Source organism: Rissa tridactyla, chromosome 6 (assembly GCF_028500815.1).
Source record: "Rissa tridactyla isolate bRisTri1 chromosome 6, bRisTri1.patW.cur.20221130, whole genome shotgun sequence".
NCBI classification, from domain to species: domain Eukaryota; kingdom Metazoa; phylum Chordata; class Aves; order Charadriiformes; family Laridae; genus Rissa; species Rissa tridactyla.
This window is the reverse complement of record NC_071471.1, coordinates 22,011,782-22,032,726: the sequence shown is the minus strand read 5'-3', so window position 1 is coordinate 22,032,726 and position 20,945 is coordinate 22,011,782. Positions and strand designations below refer to the sequence as shown.

Below are 20,945 nucleotides of genomic sequence, written 5' to 3'. Positions count from 1 at the left end.
GACAGAAAATATGAAAGGCTTTTCTGAATAATTTTGTGGAAATAAAAGGAAGGAAATACTGGCAAGCAACTGGGATGAGAGAGCAATCTAGAAAACAAAACTATTCTTTAAAAAAAATTATTAAGAGTCTATAAATAATAGGACTCCTTCTGTTATCTAGGACTCCTTCTGTTATCTAGTGACTGGATTTGAAGACAAGAGTGTGTTTTACTGTACATTTTCTATTATTCACAGTAGAATTTTTTATCACATGCATTGTTGGTTTTTAGTTGCCTCCATCTACAAACTAAGCGGCATGATAAATGGCTAGGGAACTTCTGAACCAGAGTGATTTGATCCTAAAAATCAAACTTACTGATCCTCATTTTTGACCTTCATATTCTATCAGTGAGTGAAGCCTGTTTGCACCAGATTTCTCCAAATTCCCAGTATTAATTCCAAATTCCTAGTATTAATTCCTTCTCAATTACCTACCCCTTCTAGCCTGGAGATTTAGAAGGCACAGGGCATACATTTGCAAGATGAATCAGTGGACCTGAACTGCACTCTTTTCTCATTCGTGTCTTTGCACAGTGATTAGGATGCTGAAGCTAACATGCTTGCCTTTACCGTCTGTGTCAAAGGATGTGTTAGAAATAGGCACGAAGTCCTGTATGTGCAACTGAAATGCATGTGTTTGTGCACATGTGTCTATATATGCATATGTCCCCGATTCTCAAAAGGTCTAGTAATACCACTTGGTAATCTGCAGTAAGCCTTTCAAATTATATGCTCTTAGAACAACAAGGGGAGGGAAAGGGGTTCTGATACAAATAGTTTTTTATTTCCCTTTACAGTAATCATGCTAAAAAGCAGGTGAAAAATATGCCTCGGTCCGATAAGTTTTCACAGATTTTTTTTTATTTTTTTTTTAAAGATGAGATAGGAAGCTAAAAAGAAACAAAAAATACATAATGGATAAAAGAGAAGGAAAGCAAGTTTTGATGTTTATGATTAGTTCCTTATATGAAATATGAAACTTTTTAGGTTCTGAAGGTAATGCAAATGGTAATTCCAGTAACCAAATGTGCCGAAATATCATTTTAATGGGATTTATAAACTAACTCTTGGTCACACAGTTCACATATCAGAAGCTCTGTTTTCATAGTGCTGGCACAACACGTTATTTTGTGTGTTTTAGACTGAATGTGGATGTCAGTTCACATCTAAACTGGAAGGAATGTTCAGGGACATGAGCATCTCAAACACGACGATGGATGAGTTCAGGCAACATCTTCAGGCGACCGGGGTAAGAGCGTGGGGGGTCTGTGTGCTTGTCCTTCTACTTCAGTACAAACCCTAGACCTTTATCAAGGCTTGTAGTTTTTAGTTTGTTAGTTATATGCGTGTGGAAAGAGGGATGTTGCTAGCATTCTCCAATTATATTTCCCTTTACCATGATTTTCGTATTTCCCAGAATGCAAAAGTCAGTTTGAAGCCTGATCTACAGCTTGAGCAGTGCCAGTTTCATTCCCTAAAATCCTGTTTTAAGGTCTATTGTTTCCGCATTCTTCTGACAGGGCTCTGCAGCGGGCGCCCGGCTGCAGACCCGCTGCCGAGTGGAGCACAGCTGGGCGCCTCTGCCCGCTTGCGGCCGGCAGGGGGCGGGTGGCGGCCGCACAGCTGTGCCCGCCCAGCTGTGTCCACCCTCACATGCGTTTCAGAAACTCCGTCTCACCAGCACAGCCTTCCCTTTCTCATTCTTTAAAGGGAATCTTCGTTGCAACATCTATTCCATGCTAACAGCGAGAACAATATTGCGTGCTGCAGGTATTTGACAAACATGCCGTCTCGTATTTAACTTTCTTGACACAGTTAATGCCTTTATTAAAAGCAGAACTACCGTTTCCCTCAAATTGCCAAATATGGACTTAATTGCTCAATCAGGAAGTGTTATACCTTGTTGTAAAAGGGGACCTCTGGAATATTGCATCATGGAGAGATCACTTCTATGTTGAGATTCAGTTTACTTGCTCTAAATACTTTTTTTTTCTGTACTGATACTCAGTAGAACTTAATAATATATAATAAACAGACAAGTAGTTTCCTGTCTGCAGGTAAGTAAGTCTGTATATCAAGCATGTTTGAATCAGTTTCAGAAATCTGACTGCCAGGCATGTGTTCATGGATGTACTCAGTCTGACATCCGTGGTTGTGCACGCTGATCTGAAATCTGTGCTGTCTTGAAGCAGTCAGCTGAGATCTTCCTCGTCAGCGCACTGGGAATCATCATCAATGAAAGAACAGGATGTTCTCAAGTGGTTTCAGAAAAGGTTGTAGAGGGACATATGGATGGATATAAAGGTGTTTACAAACAGGCAGCTTTACTACTACCCTTTAGAGTCTAATCATGTTTTCCTTCTAGAATGCTTGAAATAATAATTTCAAGAAAAATTTATGAGAGTATTCCCAATTTTTAGGTAGCATGCAACACATGTACGTGAGGGGGTTTTTGTGTTAGATTCAAGTACTTTACATGACGGTTTTACATTGAGTGAGTTAATAAATGATACCTCTGTCTTCTTTTTAGCTGTATACGGCTAATAAGATTAATTTAAAATGTTAACAGGTATTCTGCTAGACCTTATTTGAAACTTCATCTCTTTCTTGTCAAGGGGCCAGCAGTTCGCCTGATGGTTGCCTTTTGGGCAGCCTATTCATGGCCTTCTAATGAAATTTCTGGAGTACTTGTTTATGATGGAAGTGTATATATTTCTAATAGTGTGAATAGTATTTAGGGAGAAATACAAACAGGAAGATTTTTGTGTTTTTTATGTTACTGTTAACTTGCTGGTGATACTGTGATACTCTTTTGAAACAATTTGTGTACCTTAAATTTGTAGGGTGCCTGCTAGAGGAGGCAGGCATCTGCTCTTCTCTAAATAATCCTACCTGCAAAGTCTCCTGCTGGATCCTATATCCTGAGACACAGGTAATGCCAAGGGCTGCGGAGATGATGTGCTATCAGTAAGTGGAAGGCTCAGCTCTAGGGAAAGTCCAATCTAATAGATTATGAACAATTTCTACAACTGCCATCCTAAAACTTCAGTTTGTTGGAATTTTGTAAAGATTAGATTACTTCAAGGCAATTTCCATCAGTCGCTGCCGTTCTGATGTTGAAAAGACATCTTGCAAAATACAGTGTTTCCAAAACTTTTTCAAGTCACAAACTGCTCAGTGCTGCGTAGAATTTGTGATGTGAGACATTGTAAATGACTGCTGGGTGCTGGTCTGGCTAAGGCCAAAAAACACTGGGAAATGGTTGCCATTTCAACTAAGATGTTTCACTTCTAGATAAAGAAGTTTTCTGGATCTTTCTGGCTGCATTGATGGCCTTTCTCTACACTTTGGCTGGAGGGAGAAAACTGTTGAAGCTTTTTTTTTTTTTTAAAGTGATTCACAGATGAAATAGTTCTATATCTAAATGGCTGTTTGAATTTCTCTTGTGAGCCTCATGCCATTGGTGATATGAAATTAGAAGTCTGGCGGTAATGTTGGCTACAGAACAACCTTTATATGGGTCTTTACATGTTTTTGCAAGTTGTTCCTCTTAAACCTTAGTGAAATTCAGTTGATTTCTGTATGAGTAGCTTGTCACCCGTCTGTCTGGATTTTTCAGAAGTTTGTTGCTGCACACAAAAATTGAATACACACAACAGCTCTTCCATAGTTTATGGAAATGCTACTCTGCTATTTAATAGTGGAAGTTTCTGAGTTTGTGTGACAGTTTTTGACCTTCTAAAATACAATGGGCTCTATTTCTGTGTAGTAGGTTTATAACGAGTTGGATCTAATATGCTTTGATTTTTCTTGTCCATAATGTGTATTCTTTGAAGGTATTAGTTATACCTCCTAGAGCTGGAAGTAGTCAGTTTTAAGTTTAATAATATTCAGCTTAGTTGAGATGCCTAGTGAGGATTAGGCCTCACTGGTGGGCAGATGTTTATCACCTACTCACGGAGCAACTTCAGAGATCAGCACTTCAGTTGTAGAATGTTTCCTTACCGTTGCTGAATATTTATGGTAATAGCTGTCTTTAGGGAAAGTGGCTCGGTTGTGTGTGTAAAAGTGAGTAACTGTTTACACTGTAGTCCAGAGGTAAGTTGCAGGAAGAGCTCCCTATGGTTTAATGTTACATATTCAGTATTTACTCTCTGCTTCCAGAGAATAAATTTATAAACAGTTATTTTGAAACTGATACGTTTAGTAACCTGGCTTTACTGTATGTACTCAAAAACCTGTTTAGAAAGAATTGTTACGTGTATTATGAGTTTTATCTATGATCGCAGGAATTTCATTCTTGGTTAAGAATTTATTTTGTTGAATTCTGCTCACTCTTAAATGCCAGAGGAGAATAACATTGGAGGATTTTTGCTGTAACGTCTACTCCAATAGTCATGACTTAATTTGTCTGGCTTTGTAAAAATAAAGTTTATAGATATATGTCTATTTTTTTCTGAATCTGAGAAAATGCTAGACATTCTAAACAGGTATAGAAAAATGGTGAAACGTGATCCTGTTTTAAAATAGCGGATGTTTTCTTCCACTTGTCCCTAGGTTTCATTAGGTGGTGTTGATCTTACAGTGCGGGTCCTCACAACAGGTTACTGGCCTACTCAGTCAGCCACACCAAAGTGCAACATCCCTCCAGCTCCCAGACATGCTTTTGAAATATTTAGAAGGTATGTATTAAAACAGATTTTTGAGGTAGGGGTTTTAAGAAAAAACTTTCTAAGCTTACAGATATGTTTTACCATTAAAGACGTGCTAGCATACTGCTCTTCATGCAAAAATTAGAGAATGCAGCAGTCACATTAAGGCTTGAGTTTTTGGGAGCTTTTAATTAGAATTCCAATGAGAGTTAATGTTTTGAAAAAAAGGCAAAAGTTAGAAATTTCTTAGTGTCCTTAATGGCTATGAAAAGTCTATGTAACTGTTTAAAGCAATTTCCTCTTAATGCATAGTTCACACTTTGTATCTAAGTTTTCGATTCAATTATATTACAGATTTTATTTAGCCAAACATAGTGGGCGACAGCTGACACTCCAGCATCATATGGGTTCTGCAGATCTCAATGCCACTTTCTATGGGCCTGTTAAAAAGGTAAAGTATCAAGATTATGGAAATACTATGTCTTTTTAAAAAGGTAAGCAAATGCACATTTTGTAAAAGAAAAGCTTATCCTTGATAACATAAGAATAAGATGCCTTCCATTGGCTTTATAGTCTGATTCTTCCTTTGTAGCAGTTCTTGGTTTGACTTTTTTTCCTCCTCTAAATCTAATTTGGATGCATCACTCAGCATCGTTTCTTTCTTACCTCGTAGAAAAATAGTAATTTTGACCTTGAAGGGACCTGAATGGTTTGAGCGCTTGGGGGTTTTTTGACTGTGAATCAGTCAAAAGTGAGATGAAACTTGTTTCTCTTTAGATTAATTTTTGTTAACATGAAAAAGTGTTGTTAAGCCAAGTTTAGCCTGCTTTTTTATGCAGAGTGCTAGCAATGTAGACAATGTTTTTTCAACCATGAGAATCTTAGTAGAGTTCATAGAAGTACAATGCTTAATGTTTATGTATACAAGAAAATAATTTGCTAGTGATTTAGACCAGTTCTAAAATGCTAAGCTAGGGATAGTAATGGCATGATGCTCGGGAACATAGAAAGCAATGCAAAATGAAAACAAAATCTTATAACATGAAGTATTAATAATGTGCGTTTGTGAGGATGTTAAAATTGTATTACTGTAGGATAAATATTTTGATAATTTTAAGTATGAGAGTAAGAACACTGGAGGGTGGACAAGGAGTGGAAGAGGGGCCAGAGAGGTAGTGGAGTTTCCGTCCTTGGAGTTCCTCAGTATTTGACTGGACAGCCCTGAGCATCCCGCTCTAGATGGCCTGGCTTTGAGTGGTGGCTGGACCATGGGACCTACAGAGGTGCCTCCAACCTCAGTCACCCTGTGATGCTAAGACAGCTACTGGAGAGACATTCTGTTTATGCCACCAAGCGTGTGCTATTCTGTCACTTGTGTAGACTGATCTCCTAGATAAATATTTCATCGTATAACTTTCATCTTCCCAAGGTAAAATATTTTGCAGTGGAGAATAATCTAATAGTAGTTTTGTAATTTTGAAATAGGAAGATGGCTCAGAGGTTGGCGTAGGAGGCGCCCAAGTAACTGGCTCAAATACACGGAAGCACATATTGCAAGTCTCCACTTTCCAGATGACGATATTAATGCTCTTTAACAACAGAGAAAAATATACGTTTGAGGTAAGTGTTGTGGTTTCCTCGCCTGATTTTTAAATAACTTTTTAGGCACTTTCTTGTCCTCTTTAATATACCTTTGATGATCAGGTGCTTCTCGTTCTATTTGAGTGTGGATCAGGCCAATAAATACAGGTAGGAGATCATTATCGGTGCACTTGGGAAGCAATCCTAGGGGAGGAAATTATGTGGGAACAGAAGATTTCAGACACGTTGAAGAGAGTTGTGAGTGTGGTTATTCCTAGGCTGTAGAGCTATAGAAATGCTGAAGTTGGAATGCAGCAGGTGGCTCCATTTGCTCATTTTTATCTTTGAGAAACTAGATTTAGAGGCTAAAGGGTGGAGAAGGGTTTGTATCCTGGCTTCTTAAACACTGAAGAGCTTAAATTGGCAGGCTGGAGTGAGCTGTAGGATGAATCGAAGAACTTTCATCCCTTGTCTGAGCTGGTGAGCCGGAAAGGGCAATGAAGGTCCAGATAGATCCTTAACAAGCAGACTAGAGGGGCATTGCTGGGAAAGGCTGAAGTGGTCAGGTAATGGCCGATGAAAGCTTTGGGAGTGGCGGCGGATCCTGCGCTGTGAGGTTTGAGCATTGTATTGTTAATGTCAATGAATAGTTTCAGTTTAGACATTATCTCCTGTTTGAGAGAGCATTGGCAGCCTTGAAAAGCAGTATGGGTGCAGCTTGAAGCGGAGTGGATTTCTAGGTTTTCTCATGTACTTTTGACTGTGCTAGGCATAGTAATCGTTTGCCTTTTTGTTTGGATTCTTGTTTTCAGCTTATTTGGCATGCTTCTAGCTGGTTAATAAAGAATGTTTCTTTGAAATGGTCTCAGTTGGGATTAAGGAAGGCAGGGTTTGATAAGAGGTTCTTAATAAACTACTCATAGTTCAAAAAAAGATTATTTTCGAGTACAGAAAGTCCTGTGTGTTTTGAAATCTATTGCAGGAGCATTACAGCATTACATACTGAAGGGGGAAAGAGGGGGGACTTAACAGCTCCTTTTCTTGAAGCTGGTGTTGAAATTGGGATGATGGCTACTTATTCCACAAAATCACAGGTTTTATGAGTAGTAGAACCTCACGCATATATGAATAAAGAACATTTGGTAGAGGAGTGAAAAATACAATTTTTTTTTTAATATGTCCTCTAACTTATAGTTTCTTTTACTAAGAGCAGACGATAGTGAAGTATGTCCATGTGTCCAGGTTGTGTATGTTTTATTTATTTCTGGTTTGGGAGTTCTTAAACTCTTCGTGTCCCAATGTAACTACAACATTAAGAAGGCATATTTGTTTTGTTTGGTTTCTTTGGTGAAGTGTGTGGGAGTTGTCTTTAACTCTAGCCAGGAAAGCTTATGAAAACTTTAAGAGTAGGATGAATTTTATCTTTGTTCATTGATTATTGAATACCATGATTAATTGCTGGGTGCTGAGCAACTGTTACTTCTCTGTCATATCAAATTGGCGCTTTTACTGTGACATAGCGTGAGAGATGATTTATGGTGCGTGCTTGTGTAAGCATAAAACTGTCTGATGTACAAGTGTGTCTGCAGATTACCAGCTGAACAGATGAATTTGAAGTTGCCTTCACAGTTGAACAGACTTTGCTGTTTTGTTTTGCATTCAGTGTGATTACTAATTGCAGACTTGACAAGATCCTCACAATAATCCTAATAGCCATTAAGCCATGGGACTGGGAGAGAAATGTGATAATAATGATGCAAAAATTATGCATAAAATGTTACAGAAACTTAAAGGATTATTGCATAGCAAAATTCCTTCACAAAAAATGTATGAATTTTTTGTATTCCTACACAGCAAAGCTTTATTTATACATGCAAAAGAACTGGTGGCCATATGGGTCTGCGTTAATGCTGCTTGAATCTAAGAGGATCTTCAGGCAAGCCTTTGAAGAATGCTAATTTTTTCAAAGAATTCAATTTCTTGTAATCAAGTCTCACCTAATACTCAACATACTTTTCTGTTAATTTACAGTACACCTCAGTATTTTAAATTTTTTAATGACATCAAAAATCGGGGGAAAAACTTTGGTTCTTTCTTTAGGTTTAACAAACAAAAAATACAAATGTGACTGTAGTAGAAGTAAAGTTGTTGAATAATTGCACAAAAATGAGAGATTAGGATTTAGAAGTGGTTTACCTGTTTTCTCTGCTGATCTCTGCTTTGGAAGATATACAAGTTGAAGTCTGTAAATAGAAGTCCCATTTTTTTTTTCCTGTCATGTCAACAAAATGACGTAATGTTTTTTTCTTCTAATTTCCTTCTGCACTTTTTCCTTCTAATAAACTTTCTTCTTGTATAAAACTAGACAGAGGCAGTTCCATGCTTAGAATCATCTCTTTTGTAGCCTCCTGATAGAGATCACTTGGTAATATTTTTAGAACTGAGACTGGGTAATTGGTACTGCTCTTGTGCACAACTCTACTGTGGCCTTTAAAATAAGGCATTTTTGGAAATGGGGAAAAAACGTATACGCTTTTCGCTGTTACATCAAATGTCTATATAAAAATATGTTTAGAAAAATGATATGCTACAGACTGAAGGAAAAAGAGACCACAGGAACATCTGTTATCTCCATTTACATTCATAGCTACACTTTTATTTTTATTATTCAGCTTGAAGCTGTGCCTTCTTCTGAGGCAGCATATTGCAGTGCAGTTCTTTCTGTGGTTCTTATTTTAATTCTAGCTTTTAAATTCTGAAACCCAAATGGTTCGCATACGTTAGTGGCTGGTTTGGAATGCTACAGAATGAAGTAAAATAAGCACAGAAATACATACATAGTGGTTAGTATAAGGATGTTTAGCATCAAAAAAACACTTGAATTCCGTTTTAGCTCTGAGCTCTGTTTTAGCAGAGCATATATATTCCTCTGTAGAAGTGATTTAGTTTTGAAAGGATTAATTTTAGGTGTTGATGAAAAATCAAGGTTTGGGAACCTGCATGTCACAGGCATTGCATCATTAATAAGCTGGATTTGGTTTGTAGCCTCAAGGCTTTAAATTTACCCAAGTCCCAAAATCTAAGTGTCACCCTCCTTTTGGATTGTTAAATTTATGCTGATTTTTTTGTTGTGATGATGGAAGGCGTTATATATTGTGCTGGATCTGGAAAAAAATGTGTGAAGGTGACAGTTGTGTTTCGAATAAAGCAACAAATGAAGAAATAGCAACTTCCTGTGAGCTGCTTGGGAAGAGGCATTTTGATACTAGCAAATAGTTAAAATACGTGGATACATGCCACTAGTTTCAAATACTGTGAATATTTCTGAACGCACTATGCTAAGAATACTCTTTAAGTTTAGGAACGTTGTATTATTTCTCAATTATCCATAAGCAACAGGTATCAAAAATGCTGAATTTTTTAAATTTTAGACTTACTGATTTTTATTTTTTTTAATTTACCTCATTGAAGTGAATTTGAACTCATGTCAAAAGCCCAATTTCACATTATTTCACATAAAAACATTGTACATGTAGTTTTGGGTCTGTAGTTGAAAAGTAAGGCATATTCTGTCTTAGCCGTGGCATCACAGAGACCTGCTAGTGAGGTGTTGTGTATGAGGTGCACTGTAATTAGTGATAGAGTCTGGGTAGAGGCCAGTACATCCAAATTATTTTTATTGCATGTTGTCAGTAGTGGATGACCACAGAAGAGTCACATTTTTTTTCTGGATTGATTTTAAAAAACTTGAGTACGCTCAAGAAATAACATCATGTAATAGAACTTAGTTATACGTTGAAGTTTGATTTTTCTGGTCACTGTTTAAAGAACTTTTAACAAGTTCTTCATAGTTCTTTACAGATTTTAGCATTTTGATCGCTGGGAATTGTTGCTGATGCTTTTAGCCTGAAGGTTGTAAGTTTGAGCTGTGTGCTGTGAGAATTAGGAATTTATGGGGACAGTGGAAGAGCTTGATACTGCTCTTGGAAACAGAGCTGGGGAAGCTAAGAAAGCAACAGATCTTGTGGACAGTTACATGTCTGTGGGATTTATTTTTTCTATTTGGTAGTTTAATCTTTAGCTGCTAGAAGTTCCTCGAGTCTGAATGGGAATGTGAAAGCAGAGATGTCTGCAATTCCCTCAAACTAAAAAAAAAAGGAAGAAAATTAACTTCTAATGAATGGGAGGTCAGTGAAGAAGTTAAGTTTGAGGAAGCAGTAGTAGTTGGCCTACTCCTAAAGCATGTTAAGACATCGTAGCGCATCAGGTATAATTTGCTTCGTGACTCATGATCACTTGCAATTTACCTAACACACAGCTCTCAGCTGAACTCTTACAAATACTGGCAGAGGTGCAACAAGTTATGTATGTGTTTTTACAAACTTTTTACGGGACATTCTTCTAAGTTCATCCGTTTGCTACACCATGATGTTTTCTTTTCTTGTATTTCACTTGTAGAAGTCCTAGCCAAGGGCATCTGGGCTGTAAATAAATTGTTTCAGGTTAATGACACCTTCTTTTTGAATAATCTAGAGTATTTCTACGTTATGGTAAAACTAGACCTTCTTTGCTTCCATTTGTAAAGGTCTTGTTTTGAATGATGCTGCTGAATGCAAAAGCATTTACGCAGTTCTGTGTCAGGAATGCTCAGGAACATCATGGATGTTTTCCATCACTGAGTTATTTGGAAGGTTTGGTTTCACTCTGTTCAGCGAATGTTGGAGACAGTGAATACGTTCTTTCAGCTTTCTCAAAAATTACAGTGAAATGAATCAGCTGGTTATTCATTCTTCTATTTTCAGCTCATAGAGACTACTTACTTGACAGAATTCACTGTGTATTGACCCAGGTGGACCATTTTGCATAGTACATTTTGAGACTTTGCTACTGAATGAATTCTAACATTACCAATCCTGCGACTGTCATAGTAATATTACTTTGCACGCTTGAAGGTGGACATTTTAAGCAATCAGTGTTGCTGTTTACAAAACATGATACTTACTTCTGTAATAGCCATAAACTAATGAAGATATTTTTGTTTAGGAAATTCAACAAGAAACTGATATCCCCGAAAGAGAACTGGTTAGAGCCCTACAGTCCCTCGCGTGTGGCAAACCAACACAGCGTGTTCTCACAAAAGAACCTAAATCAAAAGAAATAGAAAATGGTCATATATTTACAGTGAATGATCAGTTCACATCTAAACTACACAGAGTCAAGATTCAGACGGGTAAGTGAGCTTTATATTCTACTGTCTTGCATTCTTAAAACTGTCTTAAATGTCAAATTTATCTTTTGCAGGATTGATGTCCATGCAAGTAAGAGAGTGATATATATTTTTTGTTGATGATGAATTGCATCAAAATGAAAATTTAAATACTGAGAAAAGTGTGGAAGTCATAGTTAAAAGCCTTTTACTTCACAAAATCTGTAATTCTTATAAGGAAATGTTGAAAGAGAAATAAAATTCAAATTAAATAGTAAAATTAAAAATAGGCTACTGATAGATTCAGACATAGGAAAATTGCCTCATAAATGTGTAAGTTGCTGCACTGCTGTGAAATTGAGTGATGGGTTTAGCCCATAATAAAACAGTCATTTCCAAGTGTCAGGTAGCTGTAATGTTTTGGGGCAATGATTTGAGTTTAATGAGTAAGAGAAGCAGATCAGTACAATAGCGCTTTACTAGCTCATAGAAGTGCTGGTTTGTGTTATGCATAAGTAATGCTGATACCTATACCTTTTGTCTAGAAAGTTCTATGAAAATAACTTCTGAGTTGTAGCATTGCTGTGGATGCACTTCATAAGAGTGTTTTGGAAGATTAGTTCTTCATTTTAGTACATCTAAAAATATTTCCTGACTTTGCAGATCTCAGTACAAAAAATATACAGTGGCAGTGTTTTAAGTGCAGTGTTGGTAATTCACATGCTGTTTGTTGCACATAATATAACTCGTTGGCCTTCTGTGCAGCACGCTTTGTCCAAGGATGTAAGTGTGTAAAGCCCAGTAGTACCTCTATATATTACACTACATGTGTCCCTCTGCATAAGCGATAGCTGGACTGCTTTTGTACGCATGCAGAGTGCTGTAGTGTCAACACATTTGCCACGTCTGGAGAATTTTTCTGGTGAGCAGCAACACAGCAGCCAAAGGAGGATGTTGAGAACCCTCTGATCAGGGCCCAAGCCACTTCACTGCCAAAATTAAAGTAAATTCTGTGACAACTGTTTGAGCTTTAGTGGAAATCCACTTTTCCATTTTCACTCCGCGTACGTCTGTGAATAGGGAATGTGATTGGGAGTTCAAGATGGTTTGGGACTAACTTTGATACTTGTGTTTTTATGTGTCTGTCTTACACAGAAGACTTCTTATGTGTATCTCTTTAAAACCAATAAATACTTGGGGCTTTCAAGTGAAGAAGGGCAGGGAGGAAAGTGGTGTAGCAGTGTGGCAGGAGGGCTTGGTCATAACAATGCTTGGTGGAAGGGTAAGAAAGGCTGGACGCAAGGGCAGAAATAAAGTGTAAATAGGAGAACAAAATACAAAGAACATAATTGAATTGCAGAGGATAAAGTTGGGATACTTCTGACTGATGAACTCTCGAAGTATTTAACTAGTTTGAAGAAAATTTACAATCCTTTTTCTATTGTAATTAATGGATTACTTGCTATATTAAAGAGAAAAATATTTAATGGCTGTGTGGGGGTTGGTGGTGCCTGTAAGCGGATTTGAGCACTGTTCAAATTTTAACATAGCAATAATTAAATAACAGTTTGTTACCTTGACAGTTGTTATCAAAATATGCCAGAAAGTGTTAATATGTTCTTGTGGCTGGTTTTCATAAAAAAAAAAAAAAAAAACAATCAAGTTTTAGAATGTCAAAACTCGGGAAAATAACACTTAATGTCTAGATGAAATAAATAGTGAAGCTAACACTTACACAATGAAATTAATTTTGCTAACATACTTTGCATTCTCTTTTTTTAAGTTGCTGCCAAACAAGGAGAATCTGATCCAGAAAGGAAAGAAACAAGGCAGAAAGTAGATGATGACAGAAAGCATGAGATAGAAGCTGCTATAGTTCGGATAATGAAATCTAGGAAGAAGATGCAACACAATGTGCTAGTAGCAGAGGTAAACTTGTACATGGTTTTGATGTGGGCTTGGGAATTCTTTTTGCTTTTCCTATTAATTCATGAAAGTTACACAGCTCTTGCTAACATGATTCTGAAAGGCTTTTGAGAGATGCTGTATTTAATATATCCTTTTTTTTTAATCTCCCTGTGTGTCTGAAGACATCTCAATCCTTACCCTTAGGATGTGCTTATGGGTATATCCAATTTTCCTTCCTTCTTTTAGTGCTATTATGATGTAATCAAATTCCGTGAAATAACAGTTGGCAACAAAAACCACTGTACTTAACCTTAATTATTTTCTGCTTTGATCTTGTTACTGACTGTTGGGTCCAGGTTTGAGAGATTTGAGCTCTTAGCAGAGAGAGAAAGAGTCCTGCTGCTCTTAACTCCGAAGTTCTGACAGCTTCAAGAGTAGTACGCGTTTTTCACTCTTGAACTCCCTTGGGCTGCGAAATTGAGAGGATTTTCAGGTTGTGAACGTGCCTCTGTAGAGGGTCAGTACTCTGAATCATACCGAAAAATGAGCAAGCAACTGATCCAGGGAAAAAAGTGTCAGAAGTTTGCAGACTGCTTCTTATGCTTCATGGTTGTAGCCAGCCCTGTCTAAACGTGTTTTTCTGATTCTGATTTTTCTGATTATTTTGGTCTGTTAGGATACTTAATGATCTTACTTGTCCTGTGGCCTTACGTTATTGTTTTTGATCTCATGTTTTAGGTAACTCAGCAGCTGAAGGCCCGATTCTTACCAAGTCCAGTTGTTATTAAAAAACGTATTGAAGGACTTATTGAGAGAGAATATTTGGCACGAACACCTGAGGATCGCAAAGTATACACTTACGTAGCATAAAATGCGTTCAGAAAATTTGATTTATTCTTGGACTGTACTCTTCGCATGAACTGGGAAGTTCTTTTAAATCATTAATATTAAGACGACCATCTCTTCTATTAAATTACAATACATGTTCTAGACCATTCAGATCAAGCCTTTTACTCCTTTTGAGAGTTTTCAACATCAATTGATTGAGCTTCAGGCTTTTCAACGTTATCCCTGTAGAGATCATCCTTACAATTCTTCGGGAAAATGTGAATGTGCCGCGTTTGTTTTCAATACTGTATGAAAACAGAAAAATAAAAACAAATTTAGAAAATACAGCTCATTTAAAAAAATAAAATTGTTGGAATTTCATTTCCCCAGATCTTCAGTGTTGATGTAAATGTGTTTCTGTAGTGTTGCTTAGCACTTCGCTCATTGTATAAGTTGGGTTTAAAAGAAACCGCAACTGGTAAGGCAAAATTCCCAGTTATATTGCTCTGCTTCAAATGTTTCTTTAACTAGCCATGTTTAATTTAAATATTTGGTAATTTTTTGAAGACCCAAGAAGACAACTTGAGCATGTTTCACTCTTCCAGCTGCACTCACTGTTCCAACAACATGAATCAGGCACTTCTGGGGGCTCAGAAAAGACCATAATAATTTTGGCTTTCCCTTCTGTAATTTGAGTTCTTCTAAATTAAACTCTATATTGATTAGGTTTGTTCTGGTTTCTTTATAGGAAAAAGGAAAAGATTTTAGTGTGTATAAACTGTATAATAATTTTTGCTGTTGTACTCACTGCTGATGGTGGATTGTACAGGGCGATGTTTTTATTTCACTAAATGTAGACAAAATGAATTTAAAATAAATGGATTTAGTGTACACAAACAATTAATTCAAGTGTGTTAGAGTACAGGGTTGACAATCTTTTGGAACTAAATACTGTCCCCTGGGGAAACGTACTGGGATTATATTTTGTTAATAAACATCGTAGACAGATCTGTAGCCCCAGGGCTTCCCATCATAAATGCATATTTCGGGAGATTAAAGTGAAGCCAGCGTGCACTATTTGTTTTTAAAAATGCATTTTAAACATGCAATAAAAAATTGTTACTGTAATGAAATTTTTAGTTCTTACCCTGGAACTTTCTTCTTTTTGTCATTATGCTGCAAAAATAGATTAAAAATTGCAGTTTAGTGGCATCATGATTCTCATAGTTAGAAATTGTTTGAAGTGTGCATTCTATTCTACTGCAGCGTTTTTATTAAACAGTATTTCTGACATTCCAATGCACATATTACATGGTTTCTCTGCCATAGCTATTTTTCTGTTTTAATTCAAAGCAATATTTTTTGTGTGTGTTGGTTGACATTGCTTTCATCCATAGATACTGAAAAATATAGTCAGAATGGGCTTCCCAATATGTAGAGCTGGAGTTGTGAAACAAAAAGAAAAACTTGGTCATGGAGCACTAAGATACTGCCAGAGCATTTCTCGATTAGCTGTATTAAACAAATAGGTGGTGGTGGTGGTGTAATGTAGCAAAGCAATTAGAGAGTATTTTTCGTATGTCCCTGATTTCACCCCTCTCCAGCCTGTTAAGACACAAATCCTGGCTATTGTTCAGTAGTAGGGTATTTCTTCTAAAGGGAGGGCCTGGAATTGGGGTGATATTTTAGCTTGACTATTCTGAAGCTTTCTTTAAGAAGCTTTACTTAAGTTTACTGCGCACCTCCAACACACGAGAATAGCTTTGAACTCATCAGAGGGCTGGTGGCTGAGGGACTTTCCTGCCATTGTTCAGCAAGGATTTATCCCCAAAAGAAAACAGCTAGGCCATTGGCCATTCTAAAAACATATTTGCTGATGGTTATTAAAACACCTGGGTGTCTCCGTACAGTCTGTGCAAAACTTCAACAGAAAGGTAATCATTGTTTAGCTGTAGAGCAATGCTAAACACAGGTTGGATGAGAGTCTCGCTTTCGGATTGTGTGACATTTCTGTGTCATCAGAAATACCTTCCTCAGAATGTAACTCACTCTTCCACGTATCAGTACAAAGGTTTCCTTTTATGCGTTCTTTAATAGCACCAATGTTGAGTTATTTGCATGCTAACGCTTTCCTGTGTGCTTTTCAGGGAGAAATGGGTTCATGTCCTTTTTCCCTGTGAAGCTTGTAGAGATGCTAACGTCGCTCTCCCTGGCCGGAGGACTTTGTCCTTAGCCTGCGATTGTACTTCTGCTGAGCATCAGCCGAAGCTTTCTGCCACTGCTGCCTTTTGCAAGTGCTGACCCTGACTGTTACGTGAATGACTAATTCTGTGTTGAAGGGTGTTTCTTTTACAAGCTATGTGGGCAAGAGTGTTGCTACAAGAACAACAGGTGGTGACGGCTATCTTCGGTAACAAATAAAGTATAGTTTCCATTTTAGACTTAATAGAATTTTGAAGACAGTAATTATTCAGGAAGGGACTTTTGCTGAAGTCACCTTTTGGAAATGTGCCCTTTACCATTGAACAACGGGATCGTGATACTCAGGATTTAAAGATGGAGAATGTGAAAAGTCTTGGTTAGAGAGAACAAGCCATCGCTGGGACTCTGCTTCAGGTGAGTGTGATGCTCAGGCCTTTACGCTGCTTGTGTACGTTAGTGAGATTTCTTTTGCAGGCCATAGTAGAATTCTGCTGTGCCTTTTCTAATTTAATTTTTGCTTAATGAATTAAGTTTTAATTTGCACTTAAAACTTCTTTGTAATTTTATTAAAACTTCATCAGTAGTATTGTATTTACATGTATGAGTGTAAATATTAGTAAGTTTGGTATCTTTGCATTACTGTGCAGTTAAATGCAGTAACAAAATATAACATGGAGTTTAATTATTTTTTTTAAATTAAAAGTAGGTTTTGAATTTTATAGCTATGTGAAGATACGTAGGTGCGTACTTTCCTTGTCGACAAGTTTATTTTAAAGGGTTGAGAGTACACTTCATTTACCATCATAACAAATACGATCATCCTGTGTATCCCTGGTTTAGTTCTTGCTCTTTTCAATGTTGGCTACCTTTACAGCTTTGATTTGCTCTTTTTGTCTCCTGGAATTAATCCGTACCATTTCCCCATTTGCTACAGAGCGGTGAATTTAAGCATGTCTGCAGAGCAGGGGGAGCCTTGGATGCTAAGTTACTCGCGAATGGAATGTCTCTCCTCACCCCCTTTCCTAAAGACACGACTTTGCCCTGTCAACCCTGAAGCTTCCCATGTACTAACTCTCTGTCCTTTTTACCTCTGCTCATTGAGAATTGGCAGCTGCCCGTGACCCGGGGGGGCCGACCTGAAGCACAGGGATGGGCTCCGTCCCTGCTCCCGCTGCGGGGTGAGGGGAAAGGGTCAAACACCCCGGCCGGGCCCTGGCTTGGGCTGTGGGAGGTGGGGAGAGCTCTGTGAAACATCCAGTAACGTCATCAACAAGCTGCTCCTACGGTTTCTGGCTCAAAACTTCTAAGAATATGTTTTGGAATATCGTGGACGGGGGCAGGAAAAGCAACTTCACATTTAGTGTGACATGTCTGAGGATAAAGCAAACGAGGACTGAGAGTTACATACAGAACCTCAGGTGATGAAACAAAAAAGCATAAGGTTTGGAAGCTGAATCTGAAAACTAGGCGTTTTCAACCTAGCCATGGGATGTGTTCTTTGTTGCAATGCCAGATTTTATTTCCTTAATGTTTCTTGCAAGATAAAAAGAAAGACTTGTAAAGGCCACAGAAAGCGTGTGGATTAGTTGGCAGTGATAAATACATTTGTTATGCTTATTATTTTATTATCTATATTTTCCCTTCTATCTAGTGTAACCACCCCTTTGGGTAAGTGTTACGGAGTTGGGGTAACCTATGAGATGTAGCACGTACCATGAGTCTTGTGCATCATGAACTTGGGGTGGGTTTTAAGGAAATGAATGGAAAAACACTAACAAACTCTGTCTAGACTGAAATCCCAGCATCTTGAGCTTTGTTGTTCCAGCGGTTGGTCTGCAATTATGGGATATGACAGCACCTAGGCTCACTGGTAACAGCCTTTGTAAGGAAATATGTATTGTGAAAATCAGGAAGGGGTTTAGCCCTCCCAAAAGGAGTATTTCCTGAGCTCTTGGCAGTACATGGTATATCCTGTACATGCTTCGTGTTCATGAGTGATTTGTTTCAATTACGAACTTTGCAGTTTATACAGGCTCTTTATGTCAAGCACTGCCTTGGGCAGAATCACACCGACGGTGAGGTTTTGGAGTGGGGTGGCATCAAGCAGCAGTAAGCAACTGCCCGGTGCCTTCGTGATACTGGCTGGGTGGTGTGTGAAGGTGGGGGCAGCGCTGATACACTAAACAAAGGTGCTGAGAACACGGGTACCCGCTGGTTTCTTCTGCAAGAACCGTGCTACATGCATGTTCACGGTGGGTGCTTTTCCGCTGCTGGCACTGTACAACACTAAACTATAACAGCAGCACGTTGACCAGCATCATTGCTGTGGTTCCGTTTACAGGTCATGGCCTCAACTGGGCAAGACACTTGTTGAAATCTCTAGGAATTCATCCCAAGTCCCAGGCCACGTGATTTAGCGCTGGGTGCTCAGCAAAGAGGTACATCTCAGCTGCTTGTTCCCCTGGAGGAACTGCTGCTCATTGTGCTCCTTGGGTGGAGCTGGGAACTGTATTCCTCCAGGAAGCAGGTTTCACAAAGCAGCGAGTATAAACTCTAACTCTAGGAAGTCTTGATTCAAATTAAGCCTACTGCTAATATTTTCTGAGATGGAACCCAGGTGAAGGAGTAATGTCTGAAACTGCACTTGTGTGTCGGTTTGGTCCGTGTGTTGTGATGTAGAATAATAACATGAAATAATACTTTACACTCGATCTGCGCAGGTAATAATGGCGTCAGAAAATGAAGAGCAACAGAAGAATGAGGTTTTAGCGACAAGTGAAAATACACTTACAAAGGGTAGGAGATATGCTCCAGGTTCTCAGATCACTGTGTTTCTGCACTTTGAGCATCTTTATCTTCCTTGGCATCTTCTGCACTTTAGCTGCAGTGACAACTGTTGTCTGAAAATCCAATGTAGATGTGGGCTTGCTACTCGGGGACAATCATGCTTTCTCTCTAGGTGGGCTGTTAGGATCATCTTTAGTCTGCTGGCTTTTTTACCCTCTTGTTTTTAATCTTAGTTATTTATTATTCTCATTAGGTTAGTACCTGGAGCTTCCATTGTGATCACGTTGTATTTATCTTCTATGTGGAAAGACACAGCGTTGGTTCTTGCATTAAGGAGCTTATTGTATTTACGTCTAACATGAATTTCTTTATTTTTACAACCTCTGAAGTTCAGCCAGGTTTTTCAAGGACAGCCTGGCTGGTTTAGGGAACTGCATTCAAACAGCGGTTCTGCAGCGTGGTATTTCTGCCTCATTCCTCAGGAAGGCTTTGAGGTTCAGGCAGGTACCTCCTGGCCCTTCGGTCTTCTCATACCAAACACAATCTGACCTTTATTTTTCATAGTTTTTACCTGCAAAGAAGATCTTGCATATGTGATGTGACTGTAATTAACACAGGCTGACGTAACCGGCCTGCCTCCAGCAGCTGTTTGTCCTAAAGCAAGAAGGTGTATTGCTGTTTAGGAAAAACGGGTCTGTTTCATCTCCTCGAGTCCTGGAACCGCTGACCTGGATCAGCTGTGGACAAGACAAGGGCATTATCTGGAGAGATGACAGTCTGGGAGCAATGTGCTCCTGTTTGCCTAAGGGGAAGCCAAGGAGGGAAGGGGCATCCACCAGCAGGTGAACTTCCATTCGCTCTTTATGGATAGCTGTTAGCAGCCCTGTTCTGGGGAGGTAAAAACCACAATGGGAAGTCCTAAAGGCCTCAAAGTGAAGCCACATTAGAGCCTGATAGTGCCTTACTCTGGCCCTTGGATTCATACGCTGCTTTTCCTTTGCGCCAAATCCCAGTAACACCCAGTTTCTTAGACCTTGAAAGCCACTTCTGCTAATGCTCCTTCAATGTTTGGGTATTGCCTCTTTTGAAATTCTTTTAAAGATGAGGCTAATAATCTCCTGCAGCTTGTCTCCCACAGCATTTGTTATCTACTTAATTATGCAAATCCGCAATTCCAACATAATGTGGGACCCAGGCCAAGACTTTTTTTTTTTTTAATTAGAATTTGGGGTGTATTATTCTGTATCTTGGATAGGTTGCCCTCAGGAAAGGGAGTAATTAGAAGCTTTCACACCGCGTAGGCTTGCCTTGCTCCTTAAGCTGGAGCTTGGACTCGGTGGGCCCACCATCTCCTGGTGGCTTGCTCTTATTAAGGCTCGGTGGGGTGCACTTTCTCTCGGCGTCTGCTGCTGGCCTTCCAAGAATTTTGCCTTGAGTTGTCTTCAACAGCGCTAAATGTAAGCTGATAAGCACTTCACTGGGCCCTGCAAGTCTCGGTTTTATTTAGGTGTCCCTGTTTTCTTGAAGTGGCTTTTAATTGAAGGCTTTTAATTGAAGTGTAACTTACATAAAAATGGCTAGGTTAAATCTTTCAGAAATGAGTCCCTGAAGCTGGGCGCTTAATTCGCATATAGGCAAGCTGACCTGTAGACAGGGGGCTCCCAGAGATCTCAGGTCAGGGCTAGATTTTGGCTCTGGTGGGTCAACAGACTGGACTTTGTTTCCTAATGCTAATTTCTGAT

General features: G+C 38.6%; 1 protein-coding gene across 1 annotated transcript in view; it reads left to right on the top strand.

Annotated features, from left to right (window-relative positions):
* Positions 1-14,939, top strand: part of CUL3 (cullin 3) — a 59,018-nt gene extending 44,079 nt beyond the window's left edge. Inside the window, exons 10-16 of the mRNA XM_054204744.1 lie at positions 1,181-1,288; positions 4,597-4,721; positions 5,046-5,142; positions 6,177-6,311; positions 11,316-11,502; positions 13,262-13,407; positions 14,125-14,939. Coding sequence (XP_054060719.1) covers positions 1,181-1,288; positions 4,597-4,721; positions 5,046-5,142; positions 6,177-6,311; positions 11,316-11,502; positions 13,262-13,407; positions 14,125-14,256 — 930 coding nt within the window. The 3' untranslated portion in view covers positions 14,257-14,939. The remainder of the gene's footprint in view (positions 1-1,180; positions 1,289-4,596; positions 4,722-5,045; positions 5,143-6,176; positions 6,312-11,315; positions 11,503-13,261; positions 13,408-14,124) is intronic.
* Positions 14,940-20,945: the final 6,006 nt, after the last annotated feature.